This window comes from Balaenoptera borealis (genome assembly GCF_965194805.1).
Source record: "Balaenoptera borealis genome assembly, chromosome: 10".
NCBI lineage: Eukaryota > Metazoa > Chordata > Mammalia > Artiodactyla > Balaenopteridae > Balaenoptera > Balaenoptera borealis.
The window spans coordinates 9,310,756-9,333,753 of NC_138874.1; the positions used below are offsets into that span (position 1 = coordinate 9,310,756).

General features: G+C 36.1%; 1 protein-coding gene across 4 annotated transcripts in view; it reads left to right on the plus strand.

Moving 5' to 3' along the window:
- Positions 1-22,998, plus strand: part of HEATR1 (HEAT repeat containing 1) — a 70,486-nt gene that overhangs the window by 697 nt on the left and 46,791 nt on the right. For all 4 annotated transcript variants that reach the window (XM_082407556.1, XM_082407557.1, XM_082407554.1 and 1 more), the window contains exons 3-20: positions 455-671; positions 2,520-2,661; positions 4,185-4,286; positions 4,733-4,873; positions 5,653-5,864; positions 6,019-6,152; positions 7,309-7,411; positions 8,318-8,428; positions 8,843-8,960; positions 10,056-10,163; positions 13,165-13,260; positions 13,702-13,790; positions 14,873-15,084; positions 15,426-15,547; positions 16,131-16,322; positions 17,975-18,158; positions 18,309-18,445; positions 19,198-19,390. In XM_082407556.1, the coding sequence (XP_082263682.1) occupies positions 455-671; positions 2,520-2,661; positions 4,185-4,286; positions 4,733-4,873; positions 5,653-5,864; positions 6,019-6,152; positions 7,309-7,411; positions 8,318-8,428; positions 8,843-8,960; positions 10,056-10,163; positions 13,165-13,260; positions 13,702-13,790; positions 14,873-15,084; positions 15,426-15,547; positions 16,131-16,322; positions 17,975-18,158; positions 18,309-18,445; positions 19,198-19,390 (2,613 nt within the window). The remainder of the gene's footprint in view (positions 1-454; positions 672-2,519; positions 2,662-4,184; positions 4,287-4,732; positions 4,874-5,652; positions 5,865-6,018; positions 6,153-7,308; positions 7,412-8,317; positions 8,429-8,842; positions 8,961-10,055; positions 10,164-13,164; positions 13,261-13,701; positions 13,791-14,872; positions 15,085-15,425; positions 15,548-16,130; positions 16,323-17,974; positions 18,159-18,308; positions 18,446-19,197; positions 19,391-22,998) is intronic.

The following is a 22,998-nucleotide window of genomic DNA, read 5'->3' on the forward strand; positions in this document are numbered from 1 at the left end:
ACCTGACTTACGTTGTTAAGGGAAAGAGAATAACAAAAAGCCATGCGCTAGATGCGTGAAATGTATATAGGCAGCGGCATCTGAATGTCACAGGTGATAAACAAGGTTGGGGGGTCATCTAAGCTGTAGAGAGGAGGAACAGTCAAAAGGGGCGGGAGGCTGTGGCTGGAGGGTAGGGGAGGAGCCTTCCTAGGACTGGCCTAATTATTGTATTGAAATTGTATTGTATTGAAAAAAGAAAAAAGGCCCCCTGCCAAAAGGTATTTCTGTTCTCCTAGTTGGTGAGATGAGATTTATTCTCTGTGTTGGAAACTAGAAATCTATGTTTGGGACTGTATTACAGATGATATATGCTAAAAGAATTCAGAGAGTTTTAGGCAAAAGTAACACTGTAAAAGAGGGGTGAGATGAGTTTGCTCGCAAAGAATTGTTAAATAAAGTGGCCTTTTCCTAGGATGCACTGGCCTGGAAGAGCTGCTTGGTATCGATCCTTCCTTTGAGCGTTTTGAAGCACCGTTGTTCAGCCAGCTAGCAAAAACCTTGGAGCGGAGCGTTCAGACCAAAGCAGTGAACAAACAGCTGGATGAAAACATTTCATTATTTCTTATCCACCTGTCTCCTTACTTCCTGCTGAAGCCGGCACAGAAGTGTCTGGAGTGGTTGATCCACAGGTAGCAAATGGAATTACGGAAATAATTATGGGCTAATAACATTGATCTTTTTAAATTTAAAGTTTAAAATTGAAAAATCAGGTGTATTAAGAGATTAACACGATTTGTATTGGGTGAGGTAAGCATGCCCTTCTACTGTTGAACTCATTTCTGTTGATACTGAGAAGTAGAACTACTGAAGATCTTGAGTGAATAGTCTAGCCTCATTAGTTCTGAGGGGCTCGTGTCAGTTTGCCGTTACAAATTGTTACTGCATATTTGGGGCAAAGGGTGTTATTAAACTTCTTGCCAAAGTAACAAAAAGAATGGTTTGGGAACAGGGTAAGAGTATTCTCTAAAATACCATAACTTAAGAAAAACAATAATAGCTAATGTGTATTGAACATTTATACACCAGGCCTTGTGGTAAGCACTTTGCGTGCATTATCTCAGCACTCACGACATTCCTGTGGGGAGATGCTTCTCTTATCCCCATTTTACAGTTGAGAAGACAGGTGTAGAAGAGTTAAGTTGGCTGAGTCACATGACTGGTAAGCAGAGATGCAAATTTTGTTTCCAAGGTCTGATCTTTACTCTACTTTGGAAATTGTCTCAGTAGGTTTATTCAGTTTATTTTCTCATTTATTTGCATTACACTGGTATTACATCATAGTTGACACATTTTAATTTTTTCTCCTAGGTATGTTTTAAAAGTAGAAAGGCTTCCACTTCATTAATTAGAGGCGTGGGGGTAAGGGAAGCCAGTGAATCATTGAGAAAACATAAGTGTAACCTGGGTCTTCTCATTATCATATCATTAGATTCATCAGTCAAAAAAAAATCAAACCTGTACTATTTCCCTCTGTCTTCTAGCATTTAATTTACCCCAAATAGATCGTTACTGTAAGGAGTACTTTTTTCGTTTGGTTTTACATTTATATATTCATGTAACTTATTTATTTAGCAAACATTAAGTTCAATACAAGGATGAATAGGCTGCCCTTTCTTACTGTTTTGAAAGAAATGCCACAATAAGGGTGTATACAAAGTTTGGGGCATGTGGTGCTGCCTGAAGTAGTTGAGGAAAGCTTCATGGAGAAAGTGATGTCTTGGCTAGTATTAAAGCCATATTATAGAACTAATAAAAGGCAAGGGGTGTGGTACTGTAAGAAAGGTACAGGTGAAAGGATAGGAGAGTTAAGACAGATGTAAGAGGGATCACTTGGCTGGGAGAATTAAGAAAAGCATCTTGAAAAAGAATGCATTTGAGCTAGATCTTAAAGGCTAGACAGGATGTAATGGATCTGACAGAATTAATAAATCTGTCTTATGTTATTAGGGTGGCATGACCAATACCAAGTTTTGTAAAGTTCATAGACAAATTAAATATGGTTGTAATTTGATCTTTTTTTTTAATTCAAAGAAGGTAATATGATTTTCTTTATAATTAGTCTTCTGGTTTTAGGATTATGATAGTTAGGTGAGGTGAGGAAACTGAGCTGTGGAAGGTGAACTTTGGAGCATGGAGAGAAGCCGAGTGTTGCTGCCTACTTGACCAGTTTGGTTTTCTGTTGGTTTGACTGCATTGATCCCAAAGTCATGTTAATGTAATAATGGATTGTAAAAAAAGTTGAGAGAAAGTGAATGGATGTCAATTTTGATAGTGAATATTTTCAAATGCTACTGCATGAGAATTGGCAAACCCTGTTGAGTACTTTCATGCCTATGCTTTAAGTGCGCTATACCTTGCTTATAGTTGTATGGTTGCTTTGAGTGGGTTTAGCTCATTGTTACACCGTTTGGACACATAAGGAAATACACGCTTGTAAGTTTTGTGTCAGTTAGAATTGTTTGCTTTTTTTCCCCCAGGTTCCATATCCATCTTTATAATCAGGATAGCCTCATTGCCTGTGTTCTCCCATACCACGAGACAAGAATATTTGTGCGGGTTATACAGCTTCTAAAAATTAATAATTCAAAGCACAAGTGGTTCTGGTTATTGCCAATTAAGGTATGCTTGTTGAATGACATGTATCTTATAATCATTGCAAACCTTCATTAAAGGTATAATTTGGAAAAGATTAAGTCTTTGGTGCTCCTGAGAGTAGACCAAGTATTACCTCCATCACTTTTATTTCCTAACTTCCAGTTGAAACTGTTATGAATAATAGCTGGCTTTCATTTAGTACCTGATATCAGGATAGGCAATTTGTATTTTATTATCTTGGATTCTCACAAAATTCTATTTTTACAGATGAGGACAGGTTCAGAGAATTAAGTTACTTGCCAAAGTTCATGTAACTCTAAAGTGGCAGAGTTGGGATTTGCATCCAGATCTGATTGTAAAGCTTGTCTTTCCACTATACCATGCTGTCTGGCATTTTAAATTTTGGAACTGAGAAGCTTAAAACAAGTTAGAGGTGAAGAAATGCATAAAATACTTACAAAAATTAAAAGGATAAGGATACTTGAAGGACTTCCGGAAATTATTAAAGTTGTGAAGAAGATGCTAGAAAATTAATTTACAGATGAATAATAGGATGGTTGTCTTACAGGAAAGCTCTGGCTGAGATCAGATAGCATGATTTTGTAGTAAAACAACTGACTTGCCATTATCACTTTGTTTGCATCTATAGTAGAGGAAAGTAGATGTATGTTGTTAGCAAGAATTTTACTGAATGTTGAACACGGCGATTCAGGCCAGCAGGAGGGCAAATGGGGATGAAAGTAGGTTAACAGGCTGGGCCTGTGGAATGAGTTAACTTGATGGGTGATGACAGGAGGTCCATGGTCAGAATTAGTAAAAAGAAAGGGAATGGGAATTTTTAATTAGAAGAAAATTTTAAGTGTTTGCATGTAAAGCACTTGAACTTAAAGAATGTTCAGGAAGAGAAGGCCAACCTAAAATAAAGCTTCTTAATCCAACTACTCGACGTCCACTCTGCTAACAACATCAAAATTATTTTTCCCCTAGTCTACACACAGACCCTGCTGTTCTCTAGGCACACTTGTTTCAGGTATCCAAACCCCCCTTACCTATTAAAGTTCACTTCAAATTATTTTTTCATTGATTTATTCAAAATTTATTGAGCACTAATACATGCCATGCGCAGTGCTAGGCAGTGGGAAGAGCAGTATAAGCTGACCGTGTTCCTCTCTGTTTCTATTACTAGTGTTACTGTGAAGCAGCGACAGAACCATATCACATTGGCTCAAAAACCAAATTTAACCAGTAGAGTTACTGAGAATCTAGAGAATCCAGATTTAGATAAATACATATCAAAGTGCAACACGTGATAAGTGAGCGTTTTTCACCGAGTACCTCCACACTCATTGCTTGGCCTTCTCTTGAATTTCTAAAGTTTGCACAATTTTATGTGTTAATTTCATCTTTACCAACAGCGATGAGGAAAGACTATATTTCGTATTTATGAACTGCAGCAGTTTGAAGCTGTTACTTTGGAAGGTACTTTAAAAATAATGATGAGTTGATGAATGTCCTAAGTAATAGCTGGTTCTTTCTGTCTATAATAGCAATCTGGAGTGCCCTTAGCTAAAGGAACGTTGGTTACCCACTGCTACAAAGATCTTGGATTCATGGATTTCATTTGTAGTCTGGTGACAAGATCTGTGAAGGTGAGTAGTAAACTGTTTCATGAACGTAAAATTCCATTAGAAGGTTGCTTCCTCTTCATAGAGAAAACAAATGAAGGCCTTCTCTAATAACAGTGGGACTTTGAAGAAGTGCCCTTTTTTTAAAGGAACTGCTGTTTTGGCACATGAGCAGCTTGATCAGTCTTTCATCACCAAAGCTGTTTTTCTACAAAAATAAATTATTCTCTTCCTTGCCAGATCCTATTTACAGTGACTGTTTAAACAAAGACATAATCTAAAAATGTCAGGAAGGTTGTTCATTCTTGTCATATTTAATTGAACTATTAGATGTGTTTATGTAATGTTCCATATGGTAAAATTAAAGTGTCAGCCTGAAGTAGTTGAGGAGAGCTGTAAATATTTTTATACTTTCATCTGATTGGCCTTTCACTCTTAAAACTGTGTGTGGTTTGTGGTTTTTTTTCCAGGTTTTTGCTGAGTATCCTGGGAGCTCAGCTCAGATGAGGGTGCTCTTAACTTTCTATGCTTCTACCATCGTGTCTGCTCTGGTGACCGCTGAGGACTTATCCGACAATATAGTCGCCAAGCTGTTCCCGTATGTTCAAAAGGTTGGCCCCGCTCATGTGTAAAGTAGATTATTTTGTACCTGAAGGAATTTTCTTGCTTTTGAAAATTTCACTTAGACATCAATGTTTTTACATTGATAATTTATTTCAGGTGGTTAATGAGATTTAATTTATAGGTAAAAAATATGACTTCTTAAAAACTTACCAGAGTGGGATCTTAGCTAGGGCTCCTTAGGGATGAATGTTCGCTGTTTGGCCCTGCCATCTTCTCCCAGATTCATGTTACCTCAGTGGAAAGAGAATGGATTAGAAAATCTCTTCAGGGCAGAGGCTCTCTTACCATTCCTTTTGCATTGACTTCTGCTTCTCAGTGTTTCTTCTCCCCAAGTGCCTCGTTGCCTCCCACCGTCCCAGATTCCCAGTGGAGGAACTGCTTTGCTTCCCACCAGTGTCCCAAAATTATTGTCTTTAATCAGGCACTGTTTTATTCCTGACTGAAGTCTCCCTTACACAGGTGGATGTTTTCATATAAAAGAAGACTCCTTGGCTCCTGTTAGGATGTGTAGTGGAGGTTTGAGTTGGGAGACCTTCTGAGATCCCGTCTGTCATTCAAGAGACTTGTCTCATTTCCATGTCCCCTCAGGAAAAGGGGCCAACATCTAGATTTTTCACTTCCGAGGAGTGTTGACTCTCAGTGTGTGTTAGGTTGTATTAATCTCTAATTTATGACATTTCCAATTTGTCAAAGTAAAGTAACATTTTAGGTAGGATAAAATAACACAGTTTGTCTTTTTCTTCCTTATATTTAAAAATATATTTAGGGATTGAAATCATCTTTACCAGATTACAGAGCTGCAACGTACATGATAATATGTCAGATTTCGGTGAAAGTGACCATGGAAGATACCTTCGTCAATTCCTTGGCTTCACAGATCATCAAAACACTGACCAGAATTCCCTCTCTGATCAAGGATGGATTGGGTTGTTTGATAGTGCTCCTGCAGAGACAGAAGCCAGAGAGCCTGGGGAAAAAGTACGTATAATTGAATTGGCAATGATAATAATTACAAGTGAATGAAGTTATTTTGAATAGTTTTTTTCCTAAGATAAATTTTACACTATTTTTAAAAATTGCCATTCATTGTCTAACTTGTGAAGTCAACATCTTATGTCTTGCTTCTTCAAAGGCCGTTTCCTCACTTATGTACTGTTCCTGATCTTGTTACACTACTTCACGGGATTTCTGAAACATACGACATCAGTCCTCTTCTGCGTTACATGCTTCCCCATCTGGTTGTCTCCATTGTTAATCATGTTACAGGTATGTGGTTTTACATGTTGTGTCCAGAAACTTCCTTTCTCAGCTGTGATTCTCTTAAAATAGGAACCACATCCTTGTTAATATCTTGAAGATATTTAGAGTTTCTGCTAATTGTTTTTGTGTAATGTATCTATTTTTCTGAATAGAGAAACATTTGAGGTGGGGAGCAGGTTTAAAGGAAATCCTTATTAAATGAGTAATATGCTCAGTGTTGTTTTTTTTTAAAATATGTGTTCTCACACAGTCTGTACATGAAAAAGACTGGAATTATTTTAAAACAATTAAAACACATTACTCAGTAAAACTTTCCCTTCTCATTTAGGTATTTAATGAACTTCAGTGATTCATTTACAATAAACATCCAGTTGCCAAAACAGTTTTTCTCCCTTGAGTCACTGGAAATATAAGACCAAGAAAATCTCATGCAAATCCAAATTTAAAAAAAGCCCAAAAGTTAATTATTTGCATTATACATTTTTCACCCTTCAATAAATATAGAAAGACAAGGAAGAAATACTTGGTCCTGTTGCTACTGGACTAAGAAAGACATACTAAGAAAGTCATTTCTAAAGTTATGTCTATTTATTGGAAAATAAGATTTGCTTAATTCCATCTCAGTTTAAACGTGAGTTTCAGAAACATGACTAGCACGAATGAAAGTGTACTTTTCCTGTTCTGATGGTGATGAGTAATGAAGCCAGGGCTAACGTTCATTCATAAATGTGGAATGGAAGATGACAGCTCTTGGTTCGGTAAGGAGGCTTTGAGATGAAGCTTAGCCTGTATTCAGGATAGTTTATTGAGATGTAGATTCAGGTCCCAACTTCACCGCTTGTAATGTGGCCTGGGGAAAGACTATATTCTTTGGACTTCCGTTTCATTCATGAGAGAGGCATGATAGTACTTGTTTTTAAAAAATATAGAGAATATCAGGTAAAGGATAAATGAGGGTAATGTATACAAAAGTGGTTTGAAAAGATATAAATGACTAAACAGGTGAAGTACACTTTTGAAAATAGGTAAAAAGCTGGATGTCGTTATGTACATGTTTTAAAGTTACTCTTGTAGAAAGATTTTCTGCTGTAAAAAAACTTAATAGCATACACATGCGGGAAACGTTTTCCCCAATCAATTTTAATTTGTTATATATGCTAAGGAGAAGAAACTGAAGAGATGGATGGTCAAATCTATAGGAGACTCTTAGAAGCCATACTTACAAATATATCCTTGAAGAACAACTTAGACCATTTGTTGGCTAGGTAAGCTGTTACTTTTGACATGCTTTTGATTTGTATTTTTGTGGCTTAGTGTACTTTTCAGGGTTGGCTAACAGTTTTCCAGTATCCCTTTATAATGTATTTCTTGCTTTGTCCATGCCATTTCATCTAATTATAAATACTTAGTCCAATAATTGTGACAACAGAAAATGTAATTTCTCTTGTTTGTCTTTAGTGCTTATATGTGGTCATGGAAAGTTAACAGTGAAACGAAATTTGGGTTATACTACATGTAATTTGTGGTTGTTTAAAATTTTCTAGTACTAAGTGGACCAGAATGCCTGAAACAATACATCACAGTTGATAATCAGTAAATATCAATTAGAAACTTAATACTGAGGGTTGGCATGAAGTAAAGATAGTTCAGCCTCCCGTTTTCTTATTTGAAGGGCAACTCGATGCAGTGAAAAGAATGTAGTCATGGTGGTCGGATGTAGGTTTAAATCTTATCGCCTCCGGCTAGTAGAATAATAAGTTCTGACGGTCAGGCTGCGTGGATCTCGGTTTGCCATTGTGTATCGTTGGGCAGGTACCTATCTGGTGGGCGTGTCATTTGTGTCCCTTGCTCCCATAGTTGGCTTGTGAATTCAGTGAGGTTAAATATGCAAAGTACTGTTGAGAGCTTGGCTCTGGAGTCAGACAAGGGTGGAAAACCTGCTCTACTTTACATGGCTCAGTAGGGCTCACTGAGTATTGCCTCTTGTTGCTGTTCTTGTTTGACCTCAGGCAAATTATAAGACTTCTTAGTCTGAGTTTTTGTATCTGTAAAATGAGTCTAATTTCTATCTTGTAGAGGTCTGACAGAGAATATTTCTAAAGCACCTAGAATGTAGTAGGTATTCAATAAATAGTAACTCTCATGTCTGCGGTATTTGTTTTGTTCTGCAGCCTTCTTTTTGAGGAGTATATTTCATATAGCTCACAGGAAGAAATCGATTCTAATAAAGTATCTTTGCTTAATGAGCAGTTTCTTCCACTTATCAGACTTGTAGAAAACAGGTGAGTTGTGTGTGTGTTTGTGCCCTTCTTAATGTGTACCTCTTGTTTTATAAAGAGATGATTCACAAATTGCAACTTAATATAGTGAATGAATTGTAAAGATAATGTTCTTCTTTTCTACCTTTGAGGAAGGGACAATTAAAGGATTCAAATATATTTGAAATATAAGGGAAAATAGGGGTTGTGTGGGGACTGTGGAGAGTATAATTTTTTTTATATAGACTTTTTGTTGTTGAAAGAGTCGTAGTAACAAACTTGATCAATATCATTTGGTTTTACGTATTCCATTTGTCAAAAATTTAAGTCTCAATCTCAGTAATTTAAAAAATTATATTTTTTCTTTTATACATATACGGTGTGTGTGGTTAATAACTTTGTTAAGAGTAATGAACTAATTCTTTAATTTCATCCCAGATATCCCAAAACATTAGATGCCGTATTAGAGGAACGCCTAAAGGAAATTACAGACCTAAAAAAACAGGAACTTTTTCACCAATTTATCTCTCTTTCTGCAAGTGGTGGAAAGTATCAGGTAACTTTTTTTCAGGGGAATTATGACACTTACGGGTATTTGTGTGGTAGTTGAAGAGCTCTGGAAGGAAATTTGCTACTTCACTTCTGTTTGGGAAGTTTCATAGAGAGAGAAGATTTTATACAGTTTGCCTAGTTAGCTGAAGTAAGACTCTGAGGCAGGAATTAAATAATTGGAGAAGGGTACAGTAATTTTTAGATAACTGTGAACCTGACACTTATTTCTGGTAAAGCGTTGTTTGGAAATTTTGCATATGATGCTCGTTAGCAATCACCAAAAGATGGCCTAACTTAGGTTTCTAGTGTTCCTTATCTTTCTCCTCTACCCTTATTTTTCCAGTGCAGTACCCACCAGCCACGTGTGGCTATTTAAGTCATTGATTAGGAAAAGGGAAGTGGATTTTGTTTCATGATTATGTTAGAACTTCAGAAATTTTCTGGTGATTCGCCCTAAGTCTTTATACTAGAAGTTAGACATTTAAGTAGTTCTTATAATTAGCCTTGAAAATAAATGTTAGGATGAGAAATATGATTGTTTGGGTTTTTCTCCTCCATAATTAGACTTTCGTCTTTAATGGTATTTCATTTCCAAAATCATATGTTGATAGACTTCCTTCGTAGTCTAATTATCAATACATAAATAAAGTTGCCACTAATTTGAGTGTCACTGTCACATCATTTAGATGAATTGCATTCTCTTCAGTGATCAATTTTTTTGATTTATATTTTCATTTAGGCGCTAATACAGTGATTTATCTTAGGTGCTTTTCACCTTGGAATCAGATATACATAAAGAATACAAAATTACTTCATAGAATTACTTCACTAATTTAAACCTACGTGTAGGCACAAGTATACATGAAATCACAACATTCACAAAAATTTTTTTTATCTGCTGTTACTCATACTATGTTCTGGAGACAAAGATTTTGCTTTACTTTTTACTTTCAGTTTGGTTTACTTTTTGGTTTCTGAAATTAGATGGTGGTTATTGAATAAGTTGGGCAGCTCGGGGTGGTTTTCTCTGGTTCTTCTTGATCATGTGCTGCTCAGATTGAATGGCGAGATCATGTGGTAATTGTGCTGAATCCTGTAGTTTTTAGCAGATTCTGATACCTCCTTGATGCTCAGTCTGAATCACCCACTTGCTCCTGTGAGACTTCTGGCCATTAATCATCTGAAAAATGTCATGACAACATCAAAGGTTTGTGTCAGATAGCCTTCATTTGTGATGTTTTTATCCTTATGATGAGCAGTGTAATTCTAGAATAAGAAATTGAAGTTACCACCTAGAATCAATACTGTTTAATTATAGAGATAAGCCTAATAAAGAATATGGGCATTCACTGGACAAAGATTTAGGACCATACATGCCAGAAGCCACCATTTTAACCTGTATATGTTTCCACGTTGCAGATGATTAGGTTAGCTTTAGTTAAGAGTTTTCCAACCTGGGATTTATAGATTAATTTACAGAGGGGCATAAATTATCTGAGAATTTTTTAGTTTTGAAATTTGAATTTGATAGTCTTAAGTTTAACATGAGCGTATTTGGGGACATCAGAATGATAGCTTTTGGAGCCCTGTTCATGATTTCAGTACCTGCAAGTTGCATTTGTCTTTAAAATTTTGGTGGCTTCTGGTAGTAAGTACAGAAGCTGACTTAATTTGTAAATAAAGCCTTTATAACAAAATGATATTTTACAAAGACTTTGCAGTGATTCAAATAGAGCAGTATTTTCCAAACTTTAGTCATTCAAGCAAATTTTTTGCTGTATTAGCTGACCACTGATGTTAATTTTTTTTTAAATTTTTCTTTAGTTTCTTTTAAATGGACTCATTTTTTCACATAGCTTTCTTTTTTTTAAATTGAGTTATGGTTGATTTACAATATTATATTTCAAGTGTACAACATAGTAATTCAGTATTTTTATAGATTATACTTCATACAAAGTAAATACAAAATATTGACTATATTCCCTGTGCTATGCATTATATCCTTGTAACTTAATTTATACCTAGTAGTTTATACTTCATTATCCTCTTCATCTATTTCACATAGCTTTTAAATCATGCGTTTGAAGTGCTAATTGTATGTACACTTTACTGTAGTTAATACAGTTTGAAATAAGAATGTTCATCTGTGTAATATCTAAAATCATCTCATGCATTACCATTTGCATATTTGGAAAATTTCTAGGTTAGAGAAAAATGCTAGCAGAGTTTAGTTTCTCCATAGCACATAGTAGTATAAACACACTGAACTCTAAACTTGTGTCATGGCCATTAAAACCAGATTCGTATTACAAGTAGAATTTAATTTCAGCTAATCATAATTACCACGTTAAGTTTATTTAATTTTGAATTTTACTGTTTTTAGTTTTTTTACTTTTCAATTTGTAATTTTAAAAATATTTTAAAATATTTTTGTTCTCTTATATTTTTAAAGAGTTATACTTAATTTTTAAAATGGTAGATGTATTCAAATTGGAAAAATATTGCTTGGCTTGATTCATTTCTGATCTGGTACAAATTATGTTTCTTTCATAAATTGCTGGTAGGTTTGTCTCATTGATTTGTTGGATAATTAAACTCAGTGAATACTGTTCTTTGTTGTAATAGGAAGATTTCAGTGCCTAGAATAAAAAGTGGGATTCCTGGAATCTCCTAATATTCTTTTTTTTTTTTTTTTAGTTTTTAATTTTTTTAATTTTTTATTTTTTATTTATTATTATTTTTTAACGTCTTTATTGGAGTATAATTGCTTTACAATCTCCTAATATTCTATTTTTTTTTTTTTTTTAATTTTTTATTTATTTTTATTTATTTATGGCTGTGTTGGGTCTTTGTTTCTGTGCGAGGGCTTTCTCTAGTTGTGGCAAGTGGGGGCCACTCTTCATCGCAGTGCGCGGGCCTCTCACTATCGCGGCCTCTCCTGTTGCAGAGCACAGGCTCCAGACGTGCAGGCTCAGCAATTGTGGCTCACGGGCCCAGCCGCTCCGCGGCATGTGGGATCTTCCCAGACCAGGGCTCAAACCCGCGTCCCCTGCATTGGCAGGCAGATTCTCAACCACTGCGCCACCAGGGAAGCCCTCTCCTAATATTCTTGAAGCCATTCTTATCCTTCCTGCTTTTACTCTTAATCCCATCCTACCCTGTCCTCCTCTGGATTTGTTAGTTTTTTCAGTGAAGGGCAGCGTATACATTCAACTTACAGGCTTTAGTATTGTAATTGCAGTTAATGTCTGTCTTTGCATGCTTTGATTTCCTTTTCCCTTCTCTGTTAATGTCTGGACATAGGTTCTGTTCTGTTCTCGAATTCCAGATTGAGCTATTTGGCTACTTATTAGCTTTTGAGAAAATTTTGGCATTTGGCATTAAACTTTGACTTCAGTTTTGTGAACTTTAGGGATTTTACTTTTTTTCTCCCAACCTTCTGACCTACATTATTTTCTGTGGGATTATTTACTTGTTTTTTTTCTTTTCACCACCTACAGGTAGAGATATATTCAGTTTGGTTAGCAGTCTTATTTTTCTGTTACTGTGAATGATTTTATGCTTTATTTTCTTTTGTTACTTAAAAGAAAAATATGAACTTTTTGGGGCAGATTGCAGTCATCAGCACGTGTCATCATCCTTGTAAAAACCTTGAAAATTAAAAGCTAATTTTTAACACTGCTTACTATGTCTAAAGCACTGTTTTAAGTATTGATATGTATTATTTGATCCTGTAACAACCCTTTGAGGTAGGTATTATTATTAGCCCTATTTTATAGATGAGAATAATGAGACCTAGGAAGGTTAAGTAACTTACTCAAGGTCGCACAGCTAGTAAGTGGTGGAACTGGGATTTAAACTTAGACATTCTGGTTCTTTAGTTTGTGCTCTTCCAAAATCTAGGTTCTCATTTTAACAAGATGAACTCTTTAATGCAAAAATTGTATTTTAATTGCACATCTTATTATATTTTCAATGGAAACTGGAAAGAGTTTGTACCAAACAATTATTCGTCTAAAAAGGACTTCTAGAGTTTGCCTAGTTCAATGCAAGTGTGCTTAGTTTTTAATTCGCATCCGGGGCAGCAGAACCTGTGTTCCGTAACTGGAATTCTGGAGTGCTTTTCACAAAACCATACTTCCTTTCTAATGTAAAGTCTTCAGAGGTTTTAGCAACAACTAAATTAATATTTTTTTTCTCTTGCTCAGGAGAGTATCGATGAGTCTTTCATTAAAGAAGCTATTTTAACCCGATTAGGTGATGATAGCATAGACGTTGTCTTGTCAGCTATAAGTGCATTTGAGGTGAGTGAATTTGTTGTTCATTGACGTGCATGTTTTGTTTGTAAATATTTACTTACCCTTCTCACATGAATCTCTGCTCTAAGCAGCAACATATTTGGAAATTATGCTTTCACTGGAAATTTGTTCTGTTGAGAGCATAGACTTAAGCCTGGTTGGGGAAAGCACATGGGAGTAATTAGATTATACAACTTTATATATTTGGAAGTTCTTTTAAAAGGGAAAAGTGCTTTGTGAATTTTTATCAGTAGTAAATACGTAGGGATCCTGGGAAATTGGATCCTGAATGGCACTTTTAAGAAATTGGTCTCATAGAACTTTTAAATTATACTGGAATTCTTGGGAGATAAATTCTTTATAATTCATAATTTTTTAAAGTTCGTTTAACAAGCACCATATTTGAAGCAAGCAAAAATTTACTTACGGGTATTTTTTTCTCTCTAGATTTTCAAACAACAGTTTAGTTCAGAAGTGACAGTTTCAAATCTCCTGAATCTCTTTCAAAGAGCAGAACTTTCAAAAAATAGGGGATGGTATGTATTTGTATCTCCTAAATAAATTAATGAAATTATTTTCTTTTTAATACATTTATTTATTTATTTATTTATATTTGCCTGCGTTGGGTCTTCTTTGATGGGCGCAGGCTTTCTCTAGTTGCGGCGAGCGGGCTTCTCATTGCGGTGGCTTGTTTTGTCGCGGAGCACGGGGTGTAGGCGCACGGACTCAGTAGTTGTGGCTCGAGGGCTCTAGAGCGCAGGCTCAGTAGCTGTGGCACACGGGCTTAGTTGCTTTGAGGCATGTGGAATCTTCCCGGACCAGGGATTGAACCTGTGTCCCCTGCATTGGCAGGCGGATTCTTAACCACTGCGCCACCAGGGAAATGCCTGAAATTCTTATATCAAGTTCGCTTTTATTTGGGTTTGTATGGATTTGTTGTAGTATTCTCTATGTTTGAAATTTTTCTTAATAAAATGGAAAAAGAAATGTATACTGTATGATATAATACTGAGATCTGGGAAGTAGGATGGGAAGGAGCTTTAATTTTTTGCTTTATATAATGTATTTCTACTTTACAAGGATAATATATTACACTTTATAATTAAAACAATTACAAATATATTAAATAAAAAATAAGCTCAGAGGCACATGATACCTTTTGTAATGTTTTGATGAGCTTTCGTTATTTCACTTTTGGCACCTAAGCTTTTTGCATGGAAAAGTGACTAAGCTCCTTAGAGGATGAGAGCATGTCTTACAGGTTTTTGTGTCCTGTTTAGTTCTTAGCGTATAGTATGTGTTCAGATAATATTTTTTGAACTGATGAGTGAATCTCTGATTTCTAGTGGAGTTGAGATGTATAGTGTGATATGTTTTATGTTACAGTTAACCTAATGATTTCTTAAAAACAAAGATTTGACAGAGTTGGTTTAAAATTAATGTCCCAAATAACTCCTTTGTTAGCATGGATTTTAAGTGATATCTTGATGTTTCTCAATAATGTGTTTGGTAAAGAGACCAGGATGGTGTCAGTTGAGCTGGAAAAATGTAACAATGATTTTTTGCTGAACTGAAGTCTCTCATGTGTCTCAACCAAATGTGTTTATGTATCTTTTAGGTACAGTGTGCTTGAGATAGCAGCAGACATACTAATTAAAGCAGAGATACTGAGTGAGAATGATCAGTTGTCGAATCAGGTGGTGGTGCACCTGCTGCCATTTATGGTCATCAACAATGATGATATGGAATCTGCTGAGGTGAAAATGGCTATATATTTATCAAAATCAGGAATTTGCTCTCTGCATCCTTTATTAAGAGGCTGGAAAGAAGGTAAGAAATTCAGTTGTTTTTTAGAAAAAGTGAACAGGTGACACATTAAAAAAAGAAGATAACCATAATTAAAAATTGGCAGTGATTGTTATTTGAAATTGTTCATTGTGTTACATGCCAGCAAGGTTTTAAAAAATTTTTGCTAATATGGAAAGTATACAGTGAAAAGCACACTGACCCACTGAAGAATTCGTAATTTTATGAAAAGAAAAATAAAAAGCAAACCTTCGTAGGAAAACTGTAAAACTTTTGCCTAAATTCTTTACTTGACATGATATTTAGGTGAGTGTTAGTAACATAAGGGCCCTCTGGTGTTCAATTATTATTATTTTTTTAAACAGCTCTTGAAAATGTGATTAAAAGCACAAAGTCAGGAGAACTAATTGGTGTAGCAAGTCAGAAGATGATTGAGTTGCTGGCTGACAATATAAATTCAGGGGATCCCTGTTCAATGTTAAAGATGGTAGGTATGTTGTTGAAGTCAACCCCCTGGGTTTCCTTCTCATAATCTTATTGGATTCTCAGTGTTTGCTTTACTAGATTCTTCTTCTTCTTTTTTTAAAATAACTTTTCCATTCTTGAGTACTTTGTTTTGTTTTAAAAACATAGTGTTTAGTATATTTTGCAGATTGTTTGAAATCCTTAACATTTTATGTAATTTATTTCATCCTGGTTTTATATTGGACCAGTAGGAATATAATGTCTACTTTTAAACCTTTTCTCCTCTCATTTAAAATGTTAAAGTCATATTTTTTGTTAAAATAGCAAAATATAATGTAAAAGAGGAGAAATTTTCTTTTGCCTTAGTAAATCTTTTAAAGGCATAAAAACATCCAGTTGGCAAGTGCAGTTGTGTTCGTTATAATTTCTGAAATTATTTATTTTTATAGTTACCCAGAAATCAATGCTTACTACTTTTTTAAGGTTTTATATTTATCATCTCACTCTAAATATGAAATACATGATACCTAGATAGGCAGAGGTAGAGAAAATTGTTTTTATGCAAACCAAGAGCTACCATTCACGGAGTCTGTCTGTTTTTCAAGGTGGAGGATTTAATAAGTGTTGGAGAAAAGGAGTCCTTTAGCCTGAAGCAGAAAGTGACTTTTCACGTGATCATGGCTGTACTTGTCTCCTGCTGTTCATCTTTAAAAGAAACTCATTTTCCATTTGCGACAAGAGTCTTCAGTTTGTTGCAGAAAAAAATAAAGAAGCTCGAAAGTGTCATTACTACAGTGGTAAGGAGTGCAAACTCTCTGGAAAGTTGAATGTTAGAAAAGTGACTGCCTGGCCTGTTAATCACAGCAGAACTGAAAATCGGGGGCTGAGATGCTGAGTCTTTGGATTCTAGGGGTGAAATGTGAGGCAGCCTTGGGTAGCAGTAGATAGTGGATTAGGTGCTGTCTTCCTTTTGCAAGAAATTTAATTGAATCATGGAATTTCACGTTTGTGGTGTTTGTGTCTGATAGTTGACTCTCCCCTGTATCATCTTTATTGGGTAATTATCCAAGCTATACTTAACTACGTCTAGTGGTGAGGAATTCACCAGGTATATTAGTGCTTGAATAAAGTATTGTTTCATTCTGTTGTTTACTGGAATAGATCTTTTGTATTATTTTAATTTGGATTTTGCCAGCGTACTATTATCTTTGACAGTCTTACTAAGGAACATGTTTCAGTTGTTGATATTTTTACCAAACACTACACCTTGGGGATATAGATTATTTCTTTTAATATCTGCCATAGAATAGTGTCTTGTACTTAATAGCATCTTGTTTTTATTTGTTCTCCAGACTTCAGAGGGTTCCTTGTTGTAGGAGTTGCTCAACAAATCCCATCTTTTTGACGTTCACTTTATACCCTCAGGATTTTATAAGTTCTGGTCATAGCCATTATAGCTAAATTTATGTAAACTTTAAGAGACTGAATCTTCATATTTTAAAAAGTAACCCAGGGAATTCCCTGGCAGTCCAGTGGTTAGGACTCGGCACTCTTTTACTGCCAGGGCCCAGGTTTGATCCCTGGTCAGGGAACTAAGATCCTGCAAGCCACGTAGCGTGGCAAATAAATACATACATACACACCCACATACCCAGATGAGCCCTTCTTAACTTCTTTCTTTATTTTTTTGAAAGTGTGGTGACCTGGACTGTATTTGTTCTCAGTGGTAAAGTGTGGACAAATCGAGTGTTTTATACATACGTAGATAACAGGTGGTTTTATATTTGATGCCCTTTCTGAGAGACCCGAGCATCTTTTCAGCGGTAGCAGCACTTTGAGCCAATGAAATCCCTCACCAGAGACATTATCTTAAAAGTCTGGCTTTGGGTTATTTTACTACCAAGTTATTATTCTGCGCTCACCTATATGGAGTCTCGTTTGTTGTTTTCCTGCACCATTTCTCATGCTTCCTTTTGGCACTTGTAGTGTAATATCTAAGCATCTTAACGTTTTGCTTCTTGTTTAGAATCATCTGCAAGTTTGGGGATTTGACCATGTACCTTCTTCAGATAAGCAGTAAAAGTATGAAACGAGAAAAGTCCCTTTAAGGATCTCTTGGAAATCCAGTACCTTATTTTTCTGTTTAGAAACGTGCCTACCCTTTATTTGACAAGGATAAATTATATGAATAACATTTGTTTTTAGGGACGGTGTTTTAAGAAAACATAGATAAAATGAAGCCATGATGAACTTATTTGTGTCTTGTGAATAGTGATGGTTAGATCTCTTTAAAAATCTGATTAAAACTATTATTCCTCTCCCCACCCAAATACACATATAGACAGAATTTTGCAAATTACCAGTCATATAGCCATTGCAGTCCATCTGTATAACCCACGTTCAGAACCCCGTTAAACTTGTGCTGTTTTTGCTTCCTTTGACATTTCAGGAGATCCCCTCGGAATGGAATTTTGAGCTGATGATGGACAGAGGGATACCGTTGGAGCTGTGGGCACATTATGTAGAAGAGCTCAAGACCGCCCGGAGGACTGCTGTGGAGGACTCAGTTTTACTCGTGTTTTCACTGAAAAATTTTATTCATGCACTAAAGGCTCCTAAATCTTTTCCTAAAGGTAGGACAAGCTGTGAATCTTTTGAATGTGATACTGTGGAAAACTGAGTTATTGATTCCACAATTTGTTCTATGTCTTGAATGAGAAGTTCCCAGCGGTGTATTCGCATAAGTTTATGCACCGTTTCTCCTTCTCTTCACATGCCCGTAGACGATACCTGGTGGAATCCTGAACAGCTGAACGAAGACAGCAGAGACTACTTGTGCTTGCTCATTGGGCTCTTCGAGATGGTTCTCAGTGGTGCTGACACCGTCCATTTTCGGGTTCTGATGAAACTTTTCATGAAGGTACCGGCTCACCTTTTTCAGGCAGACTCTCCCCTTGAAGGAGATGTTGTAGATTCTTTGAGCTATGACAGTTTTTAATGAACATGAAAGACTTTTAGACAGTGAGGAGCGTGTGGTGATGGATGCAGACCCTGTAAAGCAGTGCTGATTCGTGACACCAGTCAGTAGGTTGGACGGAGACTGACGTTGCTGCCGGCCTCCTCACGTGTTAGGCCTGCTCAGGTGTTTAATAATCACAATGGCCAGATATGTTCGGTTGACTACTGTCATTACCAACGAGAAACTGCAGTTCAGAGAGGTGATTTAGGATATGCAGTCGCTCAGTGAAGAGACTTCGTCACGGCACCGTGACCTCCGTGCTGCCAGGCCCAGTGGTCAGTTCTTTGCTCTTGTCTTACTTGCCCTCTCGACAGCATTTGACACAGTTGACACTGCTCACTCCACCCTCACGGTACTTTCTTAGTGAGGCTTCCCGACATCACTTTTGTCTTGGTTTTCTGCTTGGCGACCTCATCCTTTCCATTGTTGTTAAATGTGTTCAAGTGCAAAATTATAGTCAGTCGTCTGAATTCCTTCACACCCTCCCCAGTCGGTTAGAGTACCAAGCAGAGAATAATTTTAAGTGACTAGACAAAGCAAAACGTTGCAATAAATTGTTTTCTGTAATTGTACACTAGTGGGAAGAGGATTTGGAACCAGCTTATGTGAGTAAAAATTAAATTAACCTTCACTGTGTTTTGTTTTTAACTTAGGTACATCTAGAAGATGTTTTCCAGTTATTCAAGTTCTTTTCTGTTTTATGGACCTATGGTTCTAGCCTTTCAAATCCACTTAACTGCAGGGTGACAACCGTGCTGCAGACTCAAGCTCTTTATGTGGGCTACGCAACGCTCTCTTCTCAGAAGGCTCAGTGTAGACATCAGCTGGCATCCGCGTCTTCTCCAGGTACTACAAGTAGCATCGTTCTGTTCCGTCGTGACCAGATGGTAATGCTTTCTCCACGTGTGCAGGTTGTAGTTTGGAGAATTTCTTTTTTTATTAGTGTGGGTGCACAATCTTTCTGTCTGTGTATGTATGTATTTGTGTGCGTATGTATTTTTGTGTATTTGTAGACTGTTTTTGGTTACTTCTAAGTATTGCTTTTAAGTTCTAAACATCAATGGCAAAATCTCACCAAAACAGATAATAAAAATGGCAGGTGGTTAATCATGGGTTTTTAATATCCATCTGTTCATTTTTTGAATAGTAACTGGGCTGTCTAAGGAAGCCAAGCCATCATAATACAATTCATCATTCAACTGATTAATTATAAAATTGGTCTCCATTCAAGCAACCCTCCTGGATTTATCTCTTTTATTGGGTATAAAGTAATTTTCAGGTTGGGCGATCACTAATGAAACACCCAAAAATAAAACTTATGTTTTTATAAAGTAAATTGTAAATTCTGCAAAAGATGCAGAATTTCACGAAGTTGATAAACATGCTGTTGAGAAGTGGATTGACTTGCACAGCTATTGACAAATGAGAGGACCTGTCAGAATTAGACCCTATAGTGATTGAAGATGAGCAAGTTGATGAGGATGACGGAATCATTTAAGTACCAGAGGAATGACAGTGGCCTGTGGAGAATTTGAACATGCTCTTGATTAAGTTTTTTATTCCCAAATCACTTGTTATAAATGTTCTGTGAAAGCAAAGTGAATGACCATACATTTTCCCCAGAACAGTTTCTCAATATTTATCTTTTATTAGCTCCTTGAAAGAGCACATAATTACAGTTGTAACCAAAATTTTGTTATATGTGGGATAGATATACAATTTTAAGTTTTACTTACCCAATAAAATCCCATGAATGTAATTTTTTCTCCACTACTTACTGAAATATTGCAGTCCCTTTCTTAGGTGGATTTACTTTTAAGAAGATTTATTCAGGTTTTTCGGATGTGAATTTCCTGGACTTTTTTTTTTTTTTAACATCTTTATTGGACTATAATTCCTTTACAGTGTTGTGTTAGTTTCTGCTGTATAACAAAGTGAATCAGCTATATGTATACATATATCCCCATATCCCCTCCCTCTTGCGTCTCCCTCCCACCCTCCTTATCCCACCCCTCTAGCTGGTTGCAGAGTACCGAGCTGATCTCCCTGTGCTATGCAGCTGCTTCCCACTAGCTATTTTACATTTGGTACTGTATATATGTCACTGCTACTCTCTCACTTTGTCCCAGCTTACCCTTCCCCCTCCCCATGTCCTCAACTCCATTCTCTACGTCTGTGTCTTTATTCCTGTCCTGCCCTTAGGTTCATCAGAACCTTCTCTTTTTGTTTTTTAGATTCCATATATATGTGTTAGCCTACGGTATTTGTTTTTCTCTTTCTGACTTACTTCACTCGGTATGACAGACTCTAGGTCCGTCCACCTCACTACAAATAACTCAATTTTGTTTCTTTTTATGGCTGAGTATTCCGTTATATATATGTGCCACATCTTCTTTATCCATTCATCTGCTGATGGACACTTAGGTTGCTTCCATGTCCTGGATATTGTAAATATTGCTTCAGTGAACATTGTGGTACATGACTCTTTTTGAATTATGGTTTTCTCAGGGTATATGTTCTGGGCATTTAAACTTTTTGAATGAATACATTGTAAACATCTTTCTATATTAATAAATACAGAATTATATATATATTTTAAATGTCTGCAGAATATTTTGTGTGGAGATACCATAGTTTATTAAAATAGTTATCTACTGTTAAACTTATGAGTTTTCAAAAAAACGAAGTCACAAGTAGTTAGATTTTCTAATTAGGTATGAAATGTGCTATCCTTTGGCATCAAAGGCAGTGGCTTCTGAGGATTATATGCCTCTTTGTAAACAGCATGACCAAAGGACCTAACTTTTCCTCTGGTATTGCTGCAAGACGGGCTCCCTTCCTACCCCTGCTGTCTTGCCTTCTGTCACCTCTCCACTTCCTGAAGTACTTTTGCATTTATGCTGCCTAGATATGTCACAGTTACTCCACTGAAAACAGGAGAGATGCACTCTGTTCTTCATGCAAGCTCAAGGACCACTAGAGTCCCCCAGGGCCTCAAGTAGAGGGCCGCTTCCTCATTGCACCGGTCCTCAGAGCACTCCACTGTGAATCCACAGTGAGCTTCCAGCCATACCTTTCCCCTTAGGAGTCTAGGAAGTGTTGGCTGGTATTTGTTTTCATATATTTACAAGAAGATATTATGCTGTGCAAAAGAAAAAGGGTTTGCAATATTAATATAATTGTATGAGTTAACTTTTTTTCAGTGGCTTGGGAATCTAATCAGTTTCTTTACTTTCTGTGCAAATATGTATTCCAGCTCAGGCTTGCATAGAGCAAATCTTTGCTAAATGAATAAGAGTTTAACGTTTGTAAGCTGGAGGCTGCTGTTGGTTTGTTATGCCTTATCAATATAGTAAGTTTATCTACATGTTTAAAAGCAAAACTCAAGTATTTTTTTCAGCTTTTATGTAAAATATGCTATTTCAAATCTGAAAAAAATTAGTTGGGGGAATGAAGTCACAAAGATTTTTAAGTGGAAGGACATACTTAACAGCTGATTGCTTAAATAATGTAGTTTAACCCACCTTGGGTTCCAGTAACTTACTTGAACATAACAACCATAGTAGTTAGTACTTTGTTTTTGAATTTGGCTTTTTCTGAGAGCTCTGCCCCACTCTACTGGGAATTTTAGCAAACAGATATCATGGCCTGATGCTGCCCTTTGTATGAATTCAACTTCTCAGCTGTTCATTTTTGGCTTTACTTTATAAATTAATGTCATGGAGACCAGGAAGGATTTCCAGCTTTCATATGACCTTCTTGGAAGAGTATGAAAGCTTGTCACACTCTTTCTTAGCATTCCAGAAGTAGTATATGTAGAATGGATCATTTCTAGCAAGATAAAAATCACCAAAATTTGCCCCAGTAGATAGTATGGAATAAAGCTTAAATAACTAATTACCATAAAAGGACTTTAGATGTCTCTTTATCCTGGAGACTTTTCTTCAAAAAACCCTGATTCACTTGATTTCTACCAGGTCCTTGAAGCCGGTTATTTCAATGTTATTGAACTGGGCAGGGCATAGAACCAAGGAAAGCTTCCAGATTCTTTGTCTAAAACCAACACAACATCTTTACAGATAAAAGGCGATGGCTGTATTTAATAATGATGCAAAAATTCTAAATAAAATACTTGCTGGGTCCAGCAACATTATTTTAGAAAGTAAACATTTCCCCAGAGTTCATTCCAAAAATACAAAGTTGGTTCAAAACAAGATATTCTATTATATAATTGGCTAGAGAAAACCCATATAATCATGTCCAAAGATCTGAAAAAGCATGAGATAAAAATCAGTAATTACTCCTAATTAAGTGACAGCAGAGTAGGAGTAACATGATGAAAATACTTCCCAAATCAAAAGCTAGTATTTTTACCACGTAATTGGCGAAACAAAAGCATTCCTGTTAAATTCATCATTTTTATTGAACATGGTTCTAGAAGCATAGTTGGCAAA